Consider the following 21851-nt stretch of genomic DNA (forward strand, 5'->3'; position numbering starts at 1 on the left):
TAATTTTTTCATAAATATGTCGTCAGAATCGCTGAAATTGGACTGGAAATCGCTACCAGAGCTGAAGACGAATATAGCCCATTCGACCGAAGCACTGTGAACTCCCTCTTTTCTTTGTTCATCCTAGCAATGGTGAGTATCCATACATGCATCCATCCCATCCTTCAGCTGTGACATCCATTGTACATCCATACGCCTGCATCCGATGACGAAATTTATCGACCTTCAACATGTTGGGAATGTTAGAAATTGTGGCAGCCATGTACCCAACCTTTTGAAAAAATCGTCGCTGGTGACAATGTACAACATTCACGCCAAAAACCATCGCTCCATTCTCGCGCCCATCTACATTATCACTGTGAATTCCATTTAGAGTCAGTAACTGATTTACCACCTACCATTTCAGGTCAACATTCCCAAGACCCGCAACACCTATTGCAAGGGCAAGACCTGCAAGAAGCACACCCCCCACAAGGTTACCCAGTACAAGACTGGTAAGGCTTCTCTCTTCGCCCAGGGTAAGAGACGTTACGACCGGTACGTATTCATTTCCGACAGAAGCATGATTCTTTTCTTTGAAACTGGGAAAAAAAAACTAAATGTTGAATTCGCACTTTACCATTCCACAGTAAGCAATCCGGTTATGGTGGTCAAACCAAGCCCGTCTTCCACAAGAAGGCTAAGACCACCAAGAAGGTTGTCTTGCGTCTCGAGTGCACTGTCTGCAAGTACAAGATGCAAATGGCTCTCAAGCGTTGCAAGCACTTTGAACTCGGTGGTGACAAGAAGACCAAGGGTGCCGCTCTTGTTTTCTAAATGCCTTTTCTGCTTTGGATGTGAATTGTATACGAGCATGCTTATGCAACTTGATCCAATCAACCATTCATCCGCAATAAAACTCTAAAATCGTCTTTACACTAAATCAGTTGGAGAGACCTCGGGGACGGTCAATGGTATACTGTGATAGGCATGGGTGTAGCTATCGTTGAGTGTTGTCTTTCTTACGAGTGATATACCTTAGCACTCTGCCATAATTTTATCAAGGTCTAGATTGACCCGCAGTTTATTCTGTGCGTGGCCGATGGTTTTTGCCATAAGTTTGATTTACACCATGGGATCAAGTAATATACCACTGATTACTCCTTCCACCATTCTACATTGTATTTGACGAATTATTCGATGTCTGATGACCCCACGTTACTTTTTCTCAGCAGAAAGTTTGCCAACAATTGGATATCTTTTGCTGAAGAAGGCATACCATTGATCGAGCGTCTGGAGCTGAATGTGACCGATCAGTTAACAAATGTGCACTTCAACATATTTTTTCTTAGCTTCTCTATATCTTACCTCTGTCTCAGTCAGCTCAGAAATATCTGGTACACAATCCTCGGGTTTCAAAGAGCTTTTTCCCAGTGCCTACGATGCCTTGTGTTCAACATCTACATGCTTCCTATGTGATAAAGATCCCAGTATACACCTACCTTGGAGGAGTCTTTTCCACAAAATACATTATACCCTTTGCCGGGGCCATATGCGTCCCTGTTGTTACTAACGTCAAAAACCTCTCCTCGGATAGCAACGTATATCGGGAATTCGGGATTATGGCCATCGCATTGAGCCAAATATTCCGCCGTTATCAGATCGTCTTTCGGGGGTGGTCTAAGGAACAATGAATTCAGTATTCCCTCTATACCTTGATGACTAGAATGCATAATTGATGAATACTGACGGTGGTGGACGCACTACTTTGGCGGGTTTAGGTTTCTCGGTAGCCACGGGCTGCGATGCTTTGGATTCCACGGTGGGATCTACATCCAGATCTTGGTCTAGGTCTCGATCTTCGGCATTCTTCCACCATGTTAGGTACAGTCCAAATCCTGCAACGGTTATGACGGAAGTGGCTACTTCAAAGCTGTGCTCCAGTAAATACTGCCGAGCTTGGGTAACAATGCTGCTCATGGGAACTGTGGGAGGTGGAGTAAAGAACTTCCCAACCTTTGTTAAGTGACTGTTTCTCACTGATTGTCCGGCGTAATTGTCCAGTGCGACAAAATGCTCCAACTGGGCTTTTTGACAGCAAGCGAAGCAAAGCACGCATGTCATGTCAACACTGCAGCCATTTCAAGATCATGATCCCTGCAAGCTAACGTCCTTCCACCTCGATGAACCTGCTGTAGCCGACACCTCAGAAAACGTTATATCAAAGCTTTTCAACAAAGTTATAAGCGTCGTTGGCCAAGAACATAACGCTTTACAGCCACACGAGAATAGCAACACAGTTTCACAACGGAACAGCGAAGAGCACGCTTCAGCTGATCGAAGCCCTATATCTGTCAAAGCAAGTTCTATTCACGGTTCCTTTCATGGTTCTGTGTCACGACCTTATGATGAAACTTCGGTAACCGACACGGTGTACAGCGCTTCAACGTTGCCAGCAGACATGTCCCGTCCTTCCCAGCTGAAAGCTACAGATCTGCTAAATTCCTTTTTATCAGAGCGCAACTCCAATGAAGACAGACCTACCAGTATTCATGCTCATGAAAAGATAGCGGAATCGCCGCATGATGAAGCAAACGACTCTAACTCGATGCCGTCTCAGGATCACCCGGACGACGACCCCCACGAAATCCATGGCGAAGACAGTGATAAAACACGGGGCCACTCAGAAGACGATGAAGAGAACTCTCCATCTAAAAATAGAGCTTTGAAGTTTCTAGAGCCATCTCCACTCACCACAAAACCTTTTCTGTTGGAACGAACTGCATCCAAGGATAGTGATACTCAGTCAATAGCAACAACGTTTTCTGTATCCAACACAAATTCACTCAGAAATGTCATTTCGAGGTTACGAGGCCATAAATCAGACAAAGAATTTTGGATGCCTGATGAAAACTGCAAAGAGTGTTATACGTGCGGAAAGTCCTTCACTTTCCTCCGACGAAAGCACCATTGTCGGATATGTGGTGCGTATAATGAATATCGCATGTTCGTTCGTTAATCATAGTGTTAACCTAATCTCCTAGGACAAATTTTTTGTGCAAAGTGTGCATCTCACATTATATCCGGCAAACAATTCAAGCAAAAGGGCGAAGTTCGAGTCTGTAAATTTTGCTTTGAAAACATTGATCACAATATTATGGAAAGCAACTCTGCTGCTGCCCTAGGCACATCACCAGCTGACACGGCTATCTTTGATGATTTTTCGCCAGTTGTTCCTGATCAAAAAGCACCAATTGCCGCTCCCAAGTTGCAGATATCTACAACCGCATTGAAGCGATCACGCGATAGCTATGGTGCCCAGAACACTCCAACGGTGTCTGTAGAATTTCAAAACGAATTTGTTACTGAGAAACCAATCTATGAAGAGGATTTTCCCAAAACCCCGGATTTACTCAGTCCAAATGATAAGCCTTTAATGCGTCAAACCCACCGCCTATCAGAATACGATGATCATGAGCCTCGGCCAACTAGAACGGAATCCTCGAGTTCTATACGACCAAGGCTACGAAGTTCAACGAGTGGTTCTTTTGGTTCTGGTGATGAGAATACACAGTCTTTCATGTCTCAAAAGTCATCCTTTCCTTTCAGATCTGAGTTAGGCTCTCCAGCTTTGGAAGCCGTACCTAATAGAGCGAGTTCAGAATTCGGAGGCAGTCCGCTCATTGACAAGTACGAAGATGAAAATGAAGATGGTGGTGTTGCTTGGAATTACATGAGGAACTTATCAGCTGTTGAACTCCCGCCCAATGCGTATGCTGCATATAAGCTACTTGAGCCTGGATCTCCTTCCGTAGAAAAAGACGTCAAGGGAAATGAAGGAAGTGTGACGGAACGGCCCTTTTACAAGTATTCAGATGTCGGCACAAAGTCAAAACACAAGATGAACAGAAGATTGAACTACAAAGCAGATGAAAGAAAATCTGCTCAAGGCAAAGGAAGTCCCATCTGGCGTAACATGAAGAACATGAAGGTCAACACTCATAATTTGACCATTCCAGTTAACGACCTATCCCCCTCAGATGATCCAGCTCCATCTGAAGACCAATTCATGTTATTCAGTCCATTTCATCGCTCTGAACAACCGAATTGGCCGAGCCCAGACCTTTTGTTAAACAATTCCCGACCACCATCTCAATCTGCGACAAGCACTCCAAATTCTATTCAAATGCACAGCGAACTTAGTATTGCATCTTTAGATCACTTGAGAAAGCTACTTCATACATCACTGGCTGACTTAAAGTACATGCAAGACAACCCTACATTACTCTCAAAGTACGAGAACACGCTGTTTGACCTTGTACTAGAAATGGTGGTTAGCATAAAGCCGGATGTGCGCGGCGGTGACGATATGGACCTTCGACATTACCTCAAGATCAAGAAAATACCTGGTGCGAAACCTAGTGATAGTCATTATGTGAAAGGAGTGGTATGCTCTAAAAACGTAGCGCACAAGCAGATGATTCGCAACATTGACGATCCACGGATTTTGATCTTACTCTTCCCAGTCGAGTACTCTCGCGTAGGCAACCAGCTGCTATCAATTGAGCCAGTTTTATCACAAGAGAAGGAGCATCTCAAAAAGCTCGTGGCTCGTATCATCGCCCTCAAGCCTTCTATCGTGTTGACCAAATACAATGTTTCTCGTTTAGCTATGGAATATCTGCTGGCAGAAAATATCATTGTTGTCCATAACATGAAGAAAAGTGTTTTGCAAGCCATTGCAAGATGTACTGGAGCGAGTTTGATCCCTTCCATCGACAAGTTTACATCCGGAGACATTTCTTTGGGCCACTGCGGACGATTTGAAATTAAGACATTGGTGCACGAAATGATACCGAATCGAAAAAAGACCTACCTTTTGTTTGACCAATGTTTTGCTGAACTTGGAGGTACTATTGTGCTTCGCGGTGCAGATCAACTGACCCTTAGTTCTATCAAGCGGATTGTGGACTTCATGTGCTACGTAGCTAATTCATTGAAGCTGGAGACTTTTCTACTTCGCGACTCTTTTGCCAAGAGTAAAATTCGTGCAGATCCAGGAAATATGGGTTCAAACACAGAAATCACTAGACTGCGTCGCGCCTCTGATTCACTGTTGTCGCTGCCTTCTCTCTTGGTCAGTGAAGCAGAAACTGCAAGCCAAACGCCTCCGATCATTGCTCTAGACGATACACCACCTAGCATCAACCAAACCATTAATGGCCTTGGAATAACAGAGGTGGAGGAGAGACACAGAAGCATCGACGGATCGATCGAAATATATAGAGAGGCACTGGTGTCCATATCCCCTTTTGTTGTCATTCCACCTCCATACCTATTGACCAAGATCAAAGAAGTCGAAGTGAAGATATTGGAGATGGAACATTTAATGGCTCAGGAAGAAGCAAAGCAAGACCATGTACTGACACCTGGTAGTACTACTCCTGTCTGTGCGACGTTTGATCAAAAGCAAGAATTGAACCCCATAAGTCAAGCCATCGTCCATGTTGATTTTGGCACGTCCCCACTTAAAGATGAGCTTGACCTGCTGCTGGATCAGCGTCATCAACTGACACGCGCTTGGTATGCATCTATGCCAGACATGTTTTCACATATGACTGCCTACCATCACCAGCACTTGGTTGTCCTTTATTTTAACGTCTGTACAGCCACCACAGTACCTTGTCATGGACCAGAACCCCTGTTCTTCCAATATTACAACCAAAACTCGGATATAACATTGGGTCACTATTTGGAGGATTTATGCGGTAACTCGCAAAGGATATGTAGCTCAAGTATGTGTGAGCGATCGGAAATGCTTCACTACCGATCCTATGTTCACGGCCAAGCTCGTATCAATGTCATGATAGAGAAGTTTGAATGTCCACAACCAGGGATGAATGATATAATTCTCATGTGGAGCTATTGTCAACGATGCAACAACCCTACGCCTGTTGTGCCAATGTCACAAAACACTTGGAATTATTCTTTCGGAAAGTTTTTGGAGCTCTCCCTGTATCAAGCCGACGTCCAGTGTCGCGCAGATATTTGCCCTCACGACATTGCTAGGGACCATGTAAGATATTTTGGGTTCAAAGACTTGGCCGTCCGATTTCAATATGATGAAATCGACCTACTAGAGGTTGCAGCACCACCCATGAAGCTTGTGATGTTCACCAAGGTTCACTCGAACTTGCGAGAAGATCAATACCAAACATATCGTACGAAAATAGTGGCATTTTACCAGTCCATTATTGAGAGAAACAAGCATTTTAGCATGGACATTTTGGATCCCATCAAAGTGGATGCTGCCAAGAAAGAACTGTCAGAAATGTCGGAAAATGCTGCAGCAGAAAAGAAGGCCATGCTTCAAGCATTACAATCGGTTTATGCAACAACTTATTCTACAGATATCCTCAGCTTAAACCAAATTGTTTTTCATTTGTTCAGAAGCGCTTCTGCTTGGGATCAAGCATACTCTTTTCTTTTACGGAAGTACCTACCTCAGGACACAGATATTGGGAAGATTGCTAGCTCTGGCTTGAGGAAACTTTTACCTAGCGACAAGGTGATTGACATTGATGCCCGAGCTGAACGGGCCATAGACACCGGTGATCTACCTGTTCTAGATGTTGGGCTGGATAGTTTGCCATTGAGTATTGCATCCGACGCTCACTTTACTTATACGAATGAAGACAATCATATCAACGTCATACCAGCACTTGGTACTTCTCCACCTGAACAACAAGTGAGTGACAGTCAGGATAATATCGTACTTCCATCACGACTAGCGCGCAGGTTATCCATTGAGTTCATTCGAACTGAAAACGAGAGAGCAGTGGCGGAGGAAAAACAGTCAAAGATGATCGAGTCGTCGTTGCCGCTCATTGATCCAATGCCTTCTAGTATTATGGCACGACGACAAGCCAAAGGAATGCCAAAACGGCCGGCCCAGCTGACCGACTGGAAAAGCAGGCCCTCCTCTATACCAAGCTTTTTGACACTTACAGAGCATGGGATTGGAAGCTCGATTCGAAGAAAGGAACATCCGATTTTCTCAGTTTTACAGGATTCTTCCATCCTAGTCAATACTCCACCGGACGTCAATTCACCAGGTCAAATGGCCAGCAACCATCAGGCTACTGGTGAAGTGATGAAGCAATATCGGGAAATCGGCCACCGAAGCGATGGCATATCTAGGCCACCTTATTCATATTTGCCACGGTATGCAGATCAACTCAATAAAGGCTCCATACGAGATATGACGAAAGTAACTGCAAGCAGACGTAAATGGGGGCCTAAACTGGAGCGTTCTCGAACATCCATTCAAGTCTACGATACGGCCAACGACCTCGTACAAGAAGACGTTGAACAAGAATTTGGTGAAGACCCGGTTAACTGTAATTCATTTGGAAATTCTGGCGATGGTGCCACCGTCTCACCCAGATTGGGTAAGATTGACCCTTTGCTTTCCAATCGTCTTTTAGCAGCATCTCAATATCGCCAGGTGGAACCAAGGACAGATTATTTTGACAACGCTAGGATCCGTGATGGCGATAGAGTTGTCAAGACGCCAGACTCACCAAATAGCATCACCAACTTTTCTCTAGACTCTGCTTCAACTGATCAGCAACTTGGCAATCATAGCGACCACCAGGCTCCATTATCATCATCTCCCACTCTCGCACCCCCAAAAGAGAATAGCAACAGCGATGTTCCCCTCTTGGCTCTCACTTCTAGTGGGTCCAGCTCGCCTAGTTTGCTGAAGCAGCAACAAATCTCATCCTTACTCGATGATCATCCGGCGGCCGGTGGATCGGATCAAACCACGTTCATGAGGGCTTTATCAAGCGCTCTTGCTGAAATTACCTTTTCAAAGTTACCGCCACTGGAATACCCTTTGTAAGTTCGTAAACGTCATTGGTGCTAATATCGAACGGGATTTTAACGCGTAATATAGTACACAAACAGACCATATTTTTCCGGATTCTCTGGTGATTGTCAAGGAAGATGTCCCAAGTACTATCATTGCATACACCCTGAGTTGTGAGGATTATCTGGAGAAGTTACACACCATCCATGAAAGTCATGATGAGCAAAGTCAGGCGAGCAACGTACCCGATTCTTTACAACAGCAAGCAGCAGACGGCTTAGAGTTAGCTCCCACCCAAGAAAATACATACGCCTCATCGCATGCATCTGGCATGGAGAAAACCTTGTTAAGCGACACTGGCACCCATATGCGATACCGTAAGCTAAATTTTTATGACACTGCCTATTCAAAGATGAAATAGCTGATGATGGGGTGTGAAATAGAATTTTCAGATGGCTCAACCCGCTTTTTTTGCAAGGTGTTCTTTTCAGAACAATTTGAGGCTCTTCGACAAAACTGTGGCTTCAGTGAAAAGTACATCACCTCATTAGCTAGTAGCGTTGAATGGGACTCCTCGGGGGGCAAATCAGGCTCGGCATTTCTAAAAACGACGGGTAGGGCAAAAAAACACACTTCTGGCGGGTAAAAAACGAGCCCTTTACTAACTGACGATTGAACAGATGATCGGTTCTTGATAAAACAAATGTCACGATACGAAATGGATGCGTTCCTTCGGTTTGCTCCGGCGTACTTCCAATATATGTCCAGGGCGTTCTTTCACGAGGTATGTTTCACTTGGATATGATGTAGAGTCATGACCCAGGGAACTTATTTGAACCTAATTTTGGTGTGCAGCTACCCACTGTATTAGCCAAGATCTTTGGTTTCTACAGTATTGGGTTCAAAAATGCCGCCACTGGCAAGTCAATGCGGATGGATGTCCTGATCATGGAAAATTTGTTCTATCAGCGCAACGTTAAAAAGGCAAGTCCCCTCTCAAAGAGGTGTACTAAAACGGAATTGCCGAGGGACCCCATTAAAAAAAAAAGAAATGCTAATATGTTCCCATCATTTAGATTTTTGATCTGAAAGGATCCATGCGCAATCGGCATGTGCAGTCTACTGGCAAAGATAACGAAGTTCTTCTGGATGAAAACTTGGTTGAATGTGTGTACCCATGACATTAAGTCCCCCATGAAGCTTTATTGACTGACTTCTTCCATCCACCTAGTCATCTATCAATCACCCCTTTTTATCCGGTCACACGCCAAGGAAACGCTTCGAGCATCTCTACATAACGATACGCTGTTTCTCTATAAACTAGACGTCATGGACTACTCTCTGCTAGTGGGCATTGATGAGGAGCAGCAGGAGTTGGTGGTGGGCATCGTAGGTAAGTACATCTCTTAGCCGCTCCCCGGTGATAAGGCTGTGTATATAACAAGGTCGTGACCGATTTTCACCCTATTTTAGATTTTATGAGAACTTTTACTTGGGACAAAAAGTTGGAAAGCTGGGTGAAAGAATCAGGTATTTTGGGTGGCGGAGGTAAGGAACCGACGATCGTTTCGCCCAAGACCTACCGCATACGGTTTCGAGAGGCCATGGAACGCTATTTCCTCATGGTACCTGATTTTTGGGCATCCGTGGAACATAGTACAATCGGCCAACAACATCACCATCAATAGAATCTTGGGCTGTAATATAGCATAAGGCACCGAACTGTACATATCGATGTTTGTATGTATGTGTGTATTTTTTTTTTTTTTTTGTTTTCGTACAGAAAAAAAAAAAAAGTTTGTAAAAAAAAAAGAGAAAATTGATCGAAAAATGGTACATGGAAGAAAGTGAGGATGGTTGGTCTCTATACTACATTGAAAAGAAATGGGTTCTCTGGTCTATACCAGATATTTTAGCTATCGATTGAAGAGTGCATGTTGACTACAACATGCAAGTGCTCAAAATGATGAGTTGCAAAGTGGGCGTTGATCCATTTATGCACGAAGCATCCGTTGATACGGACGAGAAGCCGTTCAGTACAGATTGGACACTTGCGAAAATGATATCGACCACTAAACTCTTGCTCGGAAGACATCTGTTGTTTCGATTTCTCGAAGATGGCCAGGTGGTTGGTTGGACGGACGACGGTAAACATCAGGTAGGTAGGATTACTATTTTTTTCTGGCTGTGTTAAATAACAGAGTATACGTGAGGAGCCTCAGTTACATTGAGCAGGAGTGGAAAGGTCTACGTGGGAACTGCAAAAAGATGCACCTTTTACTGGGCTCTTATATACTTTGGACGTTTGTGTGTCATGGGAACTGGAGACAAATATTGCCTTTTCCTTCTCACCTTTTTTTTTTTTTTTTTACTTGCCCTTGCCCAATGCGTTGTGTAAACCTCGCTCTACTCTATTTTGTCCGTTCCACTTTACTCCAATGTCCAAGGCATCGAAGAATTCTTTCTCTTCCCATCCTTTCTTACCACCATTGCCTTCAGAATCCCTACATCTCATTTCACTCGCCTTCCCTATCTTGGAATTGTTTGTGTCTTGGATGGCGTAGGTTATTCCCAAGTGGTGTTACAGCGTTGCACAATCTGCAAATCCCCATGACCACTTGGAGCTTTTACTTCACCCTTTTTTTAGTGTTCACCCTCGAGAAGCTCTGTCATTCGCCAAGGCCAACTTCTTGTTTTGGTAGGATACACAACTTGTGCTGAGGTCCAAGCAGAATGCTGGTGTTCAAAATACTTGTTTGGAGTGTGGTCAACTTTCACAGTGTATAGGAAACCCACGCGCGGAAAACATACCATGGAGCTGTTGGTCATGATGTTGGCCAGTTTTCCAAAGGAAAAACCTATAGGCTGCCTTAGAGCCCAACATCTTTTCGGTGGGACAAGTTTTCATGGTGACGTAGAATGTTGCGCAAAAGGACGAAATGCGATATTGACAAAGTGCTGCCTTTCGTTGAACGTAGACACTGTTGCAGGATCATTAGAGTGCACGTACTGACAATGTATGATCGAACGCTGTAAAAAACTACGCGGACTTAGGAAACGCTTTCACGCCTCATCAACCAAAATACAAGGAATTAATTAGTCTGTTCTTGATGAATAGCTAAACCTCTAGCGGGGTTACAGTCCGATACCTTGTTGATGCTTATGATGAAATGTTATTGGGGCTACCATAAAACTATTACAATGTGGCTAACACTGGACGATAAGCTTATTTGCTAGCAAAAAGTGACTTTTAATCTCTGGCAAACCACGTAGAAAAAGAACAACATTTTCTGTTCCTTGCCAAAAGAAGGATCCAACCTATTACAGAACACATAAAAAAACGTAATGTTATTTGGCAGCGTCTCTCAATGGAACCTGCTGACATCCAGAGATAGGAGGGTGCGATCTATCGGATGCTCAATAGCAAGTCAGAGATATATCCTATGATCAACGACCTGCCTCTATGATATCTGTTAACGTGCTTGATCAGCACCTCGCATTTTCCTACGCTTTATCTCTGCATAAAGCCACGTTTAAGCCTGTGACAAATTTGTGGTGGTTTTCTTGAGAAGTAGAATCTTGATTTTACGACGATTTACTCGCTATGAGCTTCCGTAATCCAAAAAGTTTGTTCGCATTCTGAAGAATCCATTTCATTTGGTGATCCAATGTTTATATCGCTCAGATGACTACTTACTTCCTTGGAGTACACGTATTCGTCAGCCAGTCAATTTTGACATAAATTTTTTGTTTCACATCGCCTTAGCCCATTGATCCAAAATAATTATAGACGGAATTTTGTAATTGTTTGTCTAGGGTTTCACTATGAAAAACCAGAATACCCCCCTTCTCAGTGTTCGTGTCATATTTGTGAACGACTGTCATACAAGACACAAGCTAATATTGGAATACATTGCAGTTCGTAGCATGTTATATGACGACTTCATATATCGGTAAAATAAACCACATTATGATGAAATAGTTAGCTGCTCTACGCAACCGAAACTATCGATCGATGCCTCCAATTTTGGGTTCCGTATTTGGGATGAAATCGAAACCCAGAAAATACAAAATGTTTGCTAAGAGCTGAACGAACAATCGACGCTTAACCCGGGGCATTCAATTTTTTTTTCTTTTGGCTTTGTCAATGAAATCAGCATCTTTCGGAACAGCTGTTAGCCAGAAAGCCCGGCCGTTCAAAGGAAGATTAGGTTACGCATGCCTTAACACTATTCTCAGAACACAAAAACCTCCCGTCTTTTGTTCACGGACCTGTCGATTAGGTAAGTTTTCCATTGGTGTGCGACGATGAGAAGCACTTTAAGTCTGACGGAATGAATGCTTGTGAAGACACTTTGAAACAGAAAGGCTTAGAGTATGCTAAGGAATTGGCATTACAGGTAAACAAGTAATCTTATCGTCTCATTGACTATTCATGAGAAAATAACCCTTCACACTCTTTGTTGACTACAGAATATCAGCGATCTTAAGACACTGATTGAGTGGAATGAAGGTGGGTTGATGTAAAGAAACAACATAGGTCAAATATGGAAAACAGCCTTGAATTAACGCTTCTTCCATTTGCAGCAAACCATATTAAATTCATGCGGATATCCAGCGATGTGTTCCCGCTAGCAAGCCATGATAAAGTCGGGTACATATATACAAATACGATTAGTTTGGAGCAAATAAGTTATTGTTAGCTTACTAACGGGATCCCTTTTAGATACTCTATCGACTTTGCTAGCAAGGAATTGGCGGAAATAGGGAAGCTTCGGGAGAAATATGATCATCGACTGGTAAGTAGCTCAATCTTTCTTTCCTGGAAACGAGGACATTACATGGATGTTGACTTATATACCATAGACTATGCATCCTGGGCAATACAATCAGCTAGCATCACCAAACAAGGATGTCGTCAGACGAACGATAGTAGATTTGCAACGTATGTGATGGGTTTCGTCAGCATCGATGTTTTCGTCGTTTCTTAACCCATTTGTCAATGCGTGATAACAGATCATGCCAACATGTTGAATCTAATGAAGCTACCACCAGACTCTATCATGATTATGTAATTATCTGTGGTTTTGTAACAAGTTCTTTTTGCAAGCGCGATAATTTGACCATTTTTCTCATAGACACATGGGTGGTACCTATGGTGACAAAGAGGCTGCGCTGCAGGTATGTTTTTGTGGCGATATCAGAACGTGAGGGTTGTTACTAATAGTGAAAACAGAGGTTTAGGGAAAACTACAAAACGCTTCCGCAAGATATCAAAGATCGGTTGGTTTTAGAGAACGATGAGATATGCTATTCTGTAGCCGACCTACTTCCCATCTGTCAAGAATTGAGTATCCCATTGGTACTGGACTGGTAAGTCTTGAATTTTAAGAGAAGTAAATATTATGTGTGCTAACAAAAGATAAATAGGCATCACCACAGGTAGATATTCGTAACGAATGTAAGGAAAGTGGCATTCAAAATATTGACTAGAAAGAATTCCATGAAAATTAGCATCAACACAGGTGGTATCGAAAATCTAGTGGACCTGTTACCAGCCATCAACGAAACCTGGACTAGAAAAGGCTTGCGCCCCAAAGTAAGTGGATGTAATTGGAAGTTGGAACTGGCTCGTAGCACTAAACAAATTGACAATAAAGCAACACTACTCGGAATCCCGGAAGGGTGCGGTTACACCTATGGAGCGTCGTGCACATTCTGATCGGTGAGTATCTTTGAATGATTATTCCTGCATGAGAACTATGAGACTGATGCTTTCGTCCATTGCAGTGTCAAGGTTTGTTTATACCTCCCTGAATATACTAGACCACTCACTTGTTAAAACTAACTTATTTTAGACCCTCCCGCCTTGTGAGCCAGATACAGATCTTATGATTGAAGCAAAGGACAAAGGTATTGTTTACTACGGTGGCAAAAATGGCAAAGGCGATTTCTCAATTTTCATTCTAGAGCAAGCGGTTTTCTTCCTGTACAAACTTTATGACCTATTTCCTGTCAACCAGGATGTTTACTATGAAAATAAGCAAGGGGAAACGAAGCATACAAAGAGGAGCAAAAAAGGTCAAGCACAAGTGAAAGCGGAAGTCAGCGTAGAGGCTACCGTTATGGAAGAAGGAAGTATCCTCAAGGAGGATATAAAGAAGAAGGCGACCACTATTGTAAATACCAATGAAGACAGCGTACTTGATCGTAAACAGGCTAAGCGCGTTAAACGCGCGAAAGTCGATGTCCATACCAAAGCGAAGGATGATGTGTTAGCACCGGTCAACGGCAACGACGCTCAAAGTGTCAAACGTAAGAAAGGGTCGAAAAAGGCAACAGCTTCAGGGACGGCAGCGCAATCGGCACTTCGACGTTCGAATAGAATTACCAGTAAATCACTTTGAACATAGGCATCATAAAGCTAGATATTAAATCGAGAGTTTTGTTCGTATGCCCATTGTTAGATGTGCCCGGTGTTGACCGATGCATTGCACGCGTTTTGGCGTGACTTTAAAAAAAAGTTTGAATTTTACCTGTCGCCGCTCTCTGCGTCAGAAAAGCTTCGTTGTTTCATAGACATAATGCCAAACGCTGATTCCTTAGTGCTGCCTTCTGAAATATACCAAAGGTCAAGCACAGCATTAGAGACACTAGGTCAACTGTGGAATACCTCGACGGACGTCATAAAAGCGATAACCGATGTTACAGCTAGCACATTGCGATCAGAGCCAGATTATCAAACCGTCCAAGCGATCAAGAAGAAGCACGACCAAGTTCTCAATTCCCTGAAATCCGAACTCAAATGGATAGAAGACAATCAGAAACAACTGGACTTCTCGAAATCCGATGACAGCGAGAAGCAACTTCGCATAGCGGCTCTAGAACAGGAACAACAGGAGCTTAGAGCGGTAAGTCAACCATGTGCCGTACGATCATGATCGCACCAGCCCCGTAGCTAACTCAATCTTCTTACAGGAATCACAAAAGCTTACAGCAAAAGTGAGACAGCTTTTAGAACAATCATACACACTGCAGCATCACCTAGGACTACTATTAACTTCTTCCGAGGATCTTTCCTCCGACTAATTCGCGCACCCACCACACGGCCATGGTAAAAATAAAAATCTGTATTATAGTTGGACATAAAATGTATATTGTTTGATAATGGATCTAATGTCTATCGTCTGGAAGTAATGTGGTTCAATGAGGTGTTGGTAGGATGTTTAGATATGTGTGGGCAGGCACATTTTACTGCGATTTCTTGCTTTGAAGAGATTCATTCACAGTATGCCGCACATTCACTTTACCAAGGAGCACCTGTCCTAGCCAGAAGAGACAGATCGTGAAGATGATGAACAGCTCAGCAATGCAAAAGTGGCTAATACTGGTGCCAATCTCGAGCCAACTGCCGTAATCGGTGACGAAGTAGAAGAAGTTAATGGTTTGCACGTCATTGATGCTGACGACAAGTAAGAAGAGACTGAAAGACGGCAAATCAAGAATTTGAGCCAAGATACCATACACGGTGGAGATGATGAAGAATGGGATGAGAACTTTGATGATCAGGAGGCAACCCATTAGTGCTGGGTTGAAGATCGTTACGAAGCGGTAGACACTTTGTAGCGAAAAGCTGCCGAGAGAAGCAACATTTCCAGTGCCGAAAAATGCGACATTGACAAAGAACATGAACATCAGCGTTGTGCGCACATCTCTCAGTTGAAGTGAGCGCGTTGTAGAAGATGATTTGACTGTCTTTTGGTTAGATGTGACATCGCATTGGTAGATACGTCCCTCTACCAGAAGCCAAAGAGTGGCAGTGGAACAGAAACAGAAGTAGAATAGAACTTCATACGAGATGCTAAGTAGAATCATTAATGGCGCAAAGGCAAGTGATATCACCGCTATACGATGTAAGAAATGATCTCCAGCATTGCCACCATATATGAATGGTAAAATTGTGGACACGACTAAGTTGTACATACTGATTAGTCAATTGTGTTGTGTTGTTGTAATAGCGTATAGAATTATCAAGGATCTTACTTAAGATGGCCCAGCTGGCATATTGGTTGAGTAGTGGCAATCCATTTCTTTGCTGTAGACTACTTGACGTGCTGTACACAAGCACAGTACTAGCTGCTATCAAAATCAACTGTGTATAACGACTTAGATTGTCATTCAGTTTCACAAGTTTGCACTCATCAAACGTAAGGCTTACCTCAAATGCAATCAAGTTATAACCAGATGCATTCATGTAGTTGTTTTTGTGTCCAAAGTACAACCATGCAGCGCCGACAGCGACAATGATAGCGCCACCTAGCACACTATTAAGTGGTGTCAGTTCATCAACGGCGGACACATGTTAAGGAACAACATGGATTTGAACTTACACCAGTCGAATGTCTTCTCCCTTCTCAACTGGCAACAGAGTAAAAACACTAGTGGCAAGACAAGACATTGACCATAGCGGTAGCAGTAAAGGTGATCCTTCATTCTTTGCTGACGACGGCATAAACAATGGCCAAATGGCAGCAAGAATAAGCGCTGCCGAAAGAATTTCACGTCGGAAGTAACTGTACACCTGATCATTGGATGTCAGTCAATGGGATTGCCTTTCTTACGAACTTCTTGCCGATTACTTACCAAGGTTTCAAGTCCAGCCAAAATGCTAGCTACTAGCAACAATACGCTAACTGTACCGCCACTAGATTGTAAACCGCCTTGTAGTGCCTTGATCAAGATGTCACGACGTAGCAATACATCACGCCAAAAGTAGACAGGGAAAAATGCATAGGCATAGTACATGGGTGGCATTTGTTGCCTGTAAATAATCCAGAACAGGCCGAGAAGTGCGACAATAGAAGCATATGAAATCTAGATACTTGTTAGAAGTGTATCCGGTTTGAACAATTGGAAAGAATTTCACTCACAAAAGAATCAATTACAGTGGGCTGTTTATCGTTATCATTAGTAAAGACGTATGTTCGAATGACGAATTCAAGGCCAAACAAACACCATCCAATGTATCCCAAGGTGATGATGCTGCGAAGGAACAACCAATCGTACGTTTGGAAGTATCTAAGTCCGTCCAGAGACATTTCAATTAGCTGCAAACAGAGATTTTCGGCCTCGATGTACTTTTCATGCTGGATTAACCCCTCAACCGTCTGTAGTAATACTGCGGGAGAGTGGTCCTTGGATAGCGGGCCAAACGGCTTGAAGAAAAGCTCTGTAGCCTGCTTCTCGTCTACAGTCTCCAGTTAATTATTCAATGTCTACGTAATGTGTTCCATTTGATATAAATCTTACCGTGCTTGACTTCATACTGAGCCAGAATTTGTTTGGCGTTGACCAACAATGACTGGGCTTTGAACAATGGAGTTTGATCAAGATACTGCAAAGGCAGCTCTCCAATAGAGTTGACTGGGTAGTTTATGCCAACCAAAGATGCCTAACACGGATTTAGTTATAACAGCGGTGCCATCATCTCATATATCTTCTGGGCTTACCATAAGGGGAGCAATGTCAGCTTGCTTAATATCATTTCGCTGGTAGCTATTAAGATCCCACTCGGCTGAAAAGTCATCATGACCCGTTGGATGAACAGTATTTGGTTTTTGTACACCAGCGCCCCATGCAATAATTGGTGTTCTGGTGTTGTCGGGATGTCCGTCTCCATGACCACCTAAATCACAGAAATCAGCGATCTATGAGAATGATGTGTGTAGGCGTAATGGTAACTAACCGCGATTGTTCATGCCATGATCTGCTGTAAATACGTAGCTTGTTTTGCCATCATGACCATAGAATTTTTCTATAATTTCCACAAGTTCTTTAATTCCCTTGTCAACGTGCGCAACGTTGTTGACGTATTCATCGGAGTGAGGTCCGAATGCGTGGCCATTGGTATCAAGTCCAAGCAGATGAAGGAAGAACACGTTTTTCTTAGCCTTCAATAAAGATTTTAGCTCTTTATCAGCAGTAGCGTTCTGGAACAAGTCTTTGACATGGTCAAAAACCCAAGTATCCAAATTGGAAGCCTCTATAATGAAGAATCAGTTTTGCCCCATCGACCCGTCTTTAGAAAAAGCAAACGAACTTACCTGCGGTGAAATCTTCGAAATCAGAGGGATACATAAAAGTTTCAATCTTTGAAGGATCAGAAGCACCATGTTGAAACATTGGCAAAATATCAGGAGAACCAAAGGACCAGGTATGATGGGATTGATTGAAGACCGAGTCAAAATTGACAGGATTCATTGTCCACCCTATGGAATTGGCTGAGTGTTAAAATTTCAAATGCAATATAGGACAGCGCAAGCGATCACAGAACAGAGGCAACCAGACCTGTAGTGACAGCACTGACGTCTTCGTAAAACCCGGCAATAATAGCAACATGGCCAGGTCGCGATTCGGTTGGAACGCGTGTATGAGACACGCCCCAAGTACCTTCTTTTCGAATTATGTCCCTCAAATACGGTGCCTTCGTAACATTGGCATTTTCTTCGTCATAGAGTTGGTAGAGCTTATCAGCTCTTAAACCATCGGCTGAAATAGAATATTGATTATTTGACAGTATGGTTACCAAAGTTTGTTTATGCACTATTACTTGCCTACGAATAGGAACAGTCGGTCGGCAGGTGGTTCCAACTCAACGGCATGAGGAGTCATTCCATGAACCAGAGGGGATGTGAAATAAATATCAAAGATACTCCATAGATAGACTAGATGGAACACAACGCCCACTAGGAGGAGGGCATTGCGAGAGCGCATCTGTGACAAAGTTCGAAATGGACAAGTTCTGGAGTAATTCTACTGAGACGTGCCACGTTCTGGGACTGTGGCTTGTCACAGCGGATTTCAATTCTTCGTGCAAAAAAGGGCAGGCTCAGAACAAAGCTTCGCGGCAGCCAGCGTACATCACCACTTTCATTATGCCAGAGTTTGATGCTTTTCGAGTGAAGGCACAAGCTGCACTTCGACAATGCTTGACGGAAACGCAAGCGCATCGCGTTAAAACTGGAGTACAGGACGTTCCTTCGTCCATACTTCAATCTCTAATCGAGCAGCACATGGTACCTCTCACAGGCCCGGATAACGGTGCTAACGTGCAACTTTCACCTGAAACTAAATACGACTGGAGGAAGAACGCACTCGAATTGATATATAGACAGGAACTGTACGATATTGTGGTGCGTGCAAGATTGACTAGACACGAAATAACCACCATTGAACTGTTTTACTGACAACAAGAGTAGATCTCCCACAGCGAACCCACTGATCAGCTTTTCCAGCGACTGTACGATTGCCTAGATATTGTACTTGTCTCCACTGATAAAGGTAAGCTGCTCTACGTCATGTATGATAGTAATAACAATGTACTTATCACATTTTATTTTAGGCCTTGTCGAACAAGTCACTGTTCTGACTTTGATTGAGGAGCTTCTTGAGCAACAAACCATCCCGGGCTGTGAGAAGATTTTTGATTATATTGAGTCAAGGAAACCGAAATTGACAGTGGTAAGGTTAAGGATAAATATCGGCCAATTTGGATGAAATGAATATTAAGATCTTGCATAATAGGGCATGATGCCTGGTAAAGGCAAAGGACTGGTCTTACTTCGAATGTGTAATGAAATGCTCCGTAGACTATCGAAGAACATGAGCACTGTATTTTGCGGTCGAATTCTGATGTTCTTGGCAAATTCCTTCTCGCTAGGAGAACGATCCGGTAAATAATCAAATTGCTGATCTAGTCATCTTGATGGCAATGCCTTTCAGTATATCTAACCTATAATTCCATAGGCGTCAACTTGCGAGGTGAATTCAACGTAGAAAATGTTGTGAAATATGATTCAGAAGAGGAGTTGAAGAATGATACAAAGATGACAGGTAATGATTTGAAAGTTGTATGTAGGCAAATCGAGTGTACTAACACTGGCTTCTTGCAGAGGAACAAAAAGCCTTTTATACATTGTTTTGGTCGACACAAAGTTACTTGACCAACCCACCTTCTATTTTTGCTGACACTAACTACGAAAAGTTCAAAGAGGTATAAGTTTGACATCTTCCACCACAGCTGTTCCCCCTTTCCTATCGCTGACATCTTACTCCAACAGGGCGCAGAAACCACAATCTCAAAATTCAACGACATGTCTCAGCGCGAAGCGGTTGTTGCTGGCTCAACGGCTGATCATCATGGAAAAGAACCTACTTCTCGCAAACGGTCCGCCAGTGAAATGGATGTTGACGACACATTTTCTGATGAAGCGATACGGGATGTTTATAATGATTATTTCTTCCCAAAGTTCTTGACTAGCAGAGAACTCCTTGAATTGGAGGTAAGATAGATTCTATTATGAGAAGATAGGGTGATATCTAAATGTTCATCTGCTAATTAATGTCATGTTTACAGCTGGAGGACGTTAGCTTTCGTCGCACCGTTCTTGTTCAGTTTTTGATTGCATTCCAATACCTTGAAGGACATAGTAACAAAGAAATCGAAAAAACTCAGGCAATACTCACTTCTAAAAACGCAAAGTCTCTTGCCACACAAACCTTGCCCAAGCTGACGGAAGAGCAGGTATGTGTAGTCCATTAAATGATTTCTTAAGATGTTCGTTGGTAGGTTCACTGATTGTGCTTGCGCAGGAATCATGGATAACGGACATACGCACGCGTGTTTTGAAGGAGCTTCAAGCATCCAATCCTCATGGCAAGGAATACACGCGAATCGTTGAACTGGTTCTCGAGCATGAGAAAAATTGGGTAAGGGACATGCTAATGGGCAATGGTTATTTCAGAAACTTCATGACAGCTAATGCAACATACAATGCAGATTATATGGAAAGCTGCTTCTTGTCCGCCGTTTGAGATGCCTCCTGTGAACCCCAATGAATTCACTGAGCTTGTAAACTCCAAACGAAGAAGGCTTACGGTAAAAATCCACCTTTTCTACCAATCGATTTCTTCCTTATTCTGACGTGTTCTTGTTTCCAGGCAACCTTACCACCATATCGATATGCGTGGGGTAATATGGAAATCACGAATCTGTATCATAGAACACTTGGACGAGATTTGACAGCAATAATAAGGTAATGATCAAAAGGCACTACTAGTATAACTTTGTTACAGTGATACTGAATATTTGTGTAGTGAGATGCCAGATCTACCTTCTGCGAAAGAATACTTGAACGATGTTTTACCTCGTCTTCAAAATTCGAAAGCAAGCGTCGAGGCCCGTTATGAACTTGCCAATGCAATATTGTTCCAGGTTATGAGATTGCTTTTTTTGAAGGAGGCACATTTAGTTTCCAAAGTGTTTTTAGCCAAGAAGGAGCTCATGAAAACATCACGAGATAAGGCTATCAAAGCCAGCGAAGCGGATGGTGAAGCATCAGAAGACAGAAAAGCCGGTGATGCCAACGGTATAACGGAAAAATCTGTCGAAATAGAAATCAAGGTCTTGGAACAAGCAAGAAAAATAATCAATGACGATGAAGAAGCGAAGCGTGCAGCTGAAGCCAAGCTGGACAAAAATGGAACGCCCAGTCCTCAGATTCCGACTGTCGCAGTACAGAATAGCCCTTCGTTGTCGTTGCCTATAGAGGATGTCAAACCCACAGAACCAGATGCCACGGAGAGCAAGGAGACTACCGAAACTGCAGAAGCTACTGAAAAGGAGACGGAAAAGCCTTTAGAGCAGCCAAGCACGGTGGAGATCAAGGAACCTTCGAATGAACAAACGGAACCCTCGACCGAGCCTATGGACACGGATCCAAAAGCACAAGACGAAAAGCCAACGTCAAAGATGTCACCCAAGGACAGTGCTATGCAAGAGGCTATGGAAGCTGATAATGTCGCGGCTAAAAACGATGAAACAGCCTTAGACGATAGCGGTCATGTAAATGAAGATCAATCCAAACAAGTAGATTAATAAAATAATCGTCACAGCCCCTGCTCTGCTGTGCGAACCTACCTTACCAATTAACATGATCCA

General features: G+C 43.2%; 7 protein-coding genes across 7 annotated transcripts; 5 read left to right on the forward strand and 2 right to left on the reverse strand.

Annotated features, from left to right (window-relative positions):
* The first annotated feature begins 65 nt into the window (after window positions 1–65).
* Window positions 66–942, forward strand: K450DRAFT_233482 (uncharacterized protein). The gene is made up of 3 exons (XM_051587764.1): window positions 66–132; window positions 407–537; window positions 630–942. The coding sequence occupies exons 1-3, from the start codon at window positions 130–132 to the stop codon at window positions 814–816; spliced, it is 321 nt and encodes a 106-aa protein (XP_051446186.1). The 5' UTR covers window positions 66–129; the 3' UTR covers window positions 817–942.
* A 43-nt stretch (window positions 943–985) lies between these two features.
* Window positions 986–1965, reverse strand: K450DRAFT_233487 (uncharacterized protein). The gene is made up of 4 exons (XM_051587765.1): window positions 1730–1965; window positions 1482–1659; window positions 1348–1416; window positions 986–1278 (listed from the first exon to the last, which is right to left on the reverse strand). Exons 1-4 carry the CDS (start codon window positions 1957–1959, stop codon window positions 1198–1200), a joined length of 558 nt encoding a protein of 185 aa, XP_051446187.1. The 5' UTR covers window positions 1960–1965; the 3' UTR covers window positions 986–1197.
* Window position 1966: 1 nt separating this feature from the next.
* Window positions 1967–9635, forward strand: K450DRAFT_233491 (uncharacterized protein). The gene is made up of 9 exons (XM_051587766.1): window positions 1967–2963; window positions 3024–7881; window positions 7940–8229; window positions 8296–8466; window positions 8533–8636; window positions 8708–8836; window positions 8929–9019; window positions 9084–9245; window positions 9326–9635. The coding sequence occupies exons 1-9, from the start codon at window positions 2102–2104 to the stop codon at window positions 9538–9540; spliced, it is 6882 nt and encodes a 2293-aa protein (XP_051446188.1). The 5' UTR covers window positions 1967–2101; the 3' UTR covers window positions 9541–9635.
* Window positions 9636–11964: 2329 nt separating this feature from the next.
* K450DRAFT_233504 (uncharacterized protein) lies at window positions 11965–14388 on the forward strand. Its single transcript, XM_051587767.1, has 15 exons — window positions 11965–12135; window positions 12203–12252; window positions 12326–12365; window positions 12440–12506; window positions 12579–12651; window positions 12719–12797; window positions 12869–12923; window positions 12991–13033; window positions 13089–13225; window positions 13283–13294; window positions 13367–13451; window positions 13513–13577; window positions 13643–13649; window positions 13711–13765; window positions 13823–14388. The coding sequence occupies exons 1-15, from the start codon at window positions 12000–12002 to the stop codon at window positions 14257–14259; spliced, it is 1341 nt and encodes a 446-aa protein (XP_051446189.1). The 5' UTR covers window positions 11965–11999; the 3' UTR covers window positions 14260–14388.
* Window positions 14389–14410: 22 nt separating this feature from the next.
* On the forward strand, window positions 14411–15022 carry K450DRAFT_233510 (uncharacterized protein). The gene is made up of 2 exons (XM_051587768.1): window positions 14411–14763; window positions 14831–15022. Exons 1-2 carry the CDS (start codon window positions 14437–14439, stop codon window positions 14939–14941), a joined length of 438 nt encoding a protein of 145 aa, XP_051446190.1. The 5' UTR covers window positions 14411–14436; the 3' UTR covers window positions 14942–15022.
* Window positions 14819–19047, reverse strand: K450DRAFT_233511 (uncharacterized protein). The gene is made up of 12 exons (XM_051587769.1): window positions 18466–19047; window positions 18200–18400; window positions 17956–18120; window positions 17598–17894; window positions 17362–17537; window positions 17162–17303; window positions 16783–17099; window positions 16496–16726; window positions 16243–16433; window positions 16071–16176; window positions 15896–16004; window positions 14819–15822 (listed from the first exon to the last, which is right to left on the reverse strand). Exons 1-12 carry the CDS (start codon window positions 18623–18625, stop codon window positions 15104–15106), a joined length of 2814 nt encoding a protein of 937 aa, XP_051446191.1. The 5' UTR covers window positions 18626–19047; the 3' UTR covers window positions 14819–15103.
* K450DRAFT_233519 (uncharacterized protein) lies at window positions 18200–21844 on the forward strand. The gene is made up of 12 exons (XM_051587770.1): window positions 18200–19044; window positions 19111–19192; window positions 19254–19372; window positions 19436–19583; window positions 19658–19744; window positions 19804–19904; window positions 19972–20193; window positions 20268–20435; window positions 20504–20620; window positions 20691–20789; window positions 20852–20946; window positions 21008–21844. Exons 1-12 carry the CDS (start codon window positions 18643–18645, stop codon window positions 21786–21788), a joined length of 2421 nt encoding a protein of 806 aa, XP_051446192.1. The 5' UTR covers window positions 18200–18642; the 3' UTR covers window positions 21789–21844.
* Window positions 21845–21851: the final 7 nt, after the last annotated feature.

This window comes from Umbelopsis ramanniana, assembly GCF_025399195.1.
Source record: "Umbelopsis ramanniana AG unplaced genomic scaffold K450scaffold_16, whole genome shotgun sequence".
Taxonomy (NCBI): domain Eukaryota; kingdom Fungi; phylum Mucoromycota; class Umbelopsidomycetes; order Umbelopsidales; family Umbelopsidaceae; genus Umbelopsis; species Umbelopsis ramanniana.

Coding starts and splice junctions, on each gene's coding strand:
- K450DRAFT_233491 (XM_051587766.1), top strand. CDS start 2,102: ATGTCAACACTGCAGCCATTTCAAGATCATGATCCCTGCAAGCTAACG. Junction 8,230..8,295: donor TGGCACCCATATGCGATACC/GTAAGCTAAATT, acceptor GGTGTGAAATAG/AATTTTCAGATGGCTCAACC. Junction 8,637..8,707: donor CCAGGGCGTTCTTTCACGAG/GTATGTTTCACT, acceptor TTTGGTGTGCAG/CTACCCACTGTATTAGCCAA.
- K450DRAFT_233511 (XM_051587769.1), bottom strand. CDS start 18,625: ATGCGCTCTCGCAATGCCCTCCTCCTAGTGGGCGTTGTGTTCCATCTA. Junction 17,304..17,361: donor CTGACATTGCTCCCCTTATG/GTAAGCCCAGAA, acceptor AATCCGTGTTAG/GCATCTTTGGTTGGCATAAA. Junction 16,177..16,242: donor GGAGAAGACATTCGACTGGT/GTAAGTTCAAAT, acceptor ACCACTTAATAG/TGTGCTAGGTGGCGCTATCA.
- K450DRAFT_233487 (XM_051587765.1), bottom strand. CDS start 1,959: ATGAGCAGCATTGTTACCCAAGCTCGGCAGTATTTACTGGAGCACAGC. Junction 1,660..1,729: donor AAAGTAGTGCGTCCACCACC/GTCAGTATTCAT, acceptor ATTGTTCCTTAG/ACCACCCCCGAAAGACGATC. Junction 1,279..1,347: donor CTGAGCTGACTGAGACAGAG/GTAAGATATAGA, acceptor GGTCACATTCAG/CTCCAGACGCTCGATCAATG.
- K450DRAFT_233482 (XM_051587764.1), top strand. Junction 538..629: donor GGTAAGAGACGTTACGACCG/GTACGTATTCAT, acceptor ACCATTCCACAG/TAAGCAATCCGGTTATGGTG.
- K450DRAFT_233504 (XM_051587767.1), top strand. CDS start 12,000: ATGAAATCAGCATCTTTCGGAACAGCTGTTAGCCAGAAAGCCCGGCCG. Junction 12,366..12,439: donor ACTGATTGAGTGGAATGAAG/GTGGGTTGATGT, acceptor TTCCATTTGCAG/CAAACCATATTAAATTCATG. Junction 12,798..12,868: donor AACGATAGTAGATTTGCAAC/GTATGTGATGGG, acceptor GCGTGATAACAG/ATCATGCCAACATGTTGAAT.
- K450DRAFT_233510 (XM_051587768.1), top strand. CDS start 14,437: ATGCCAAACGCTGATTCCTTAGTGCTGCCTTCTGAAATATACCAAAGG. Junction 14,764..14,830: donor AACAACAGGAGCTTAGAGCG/GTAAGTCAACCA, acceptor ATCTTCTTACAG/GAATCACAAAAGCTTACAGC.
- K450DRAFT_233519 (XM_051587770.1), top strand. CDS start 18,643: ATGGACAAGTTCTGGAGTAATTCTACTGAGACGTGCCACGTTCTGGGA. Junction 19,045..19,110: donor AGGAACTGTACGATATTGTG/GTGCGTGCAAGA, acceptor CAACAAGAGTAG/ATCTCCCACAGCGAACCCAC. Junction 19,745..19,803: donor GAATGATACAAAGATGACAG/GTAATGATTTGA, acceptor GGCTTCTTGCAG/AGGAACAAAAAGCCTTTTAT.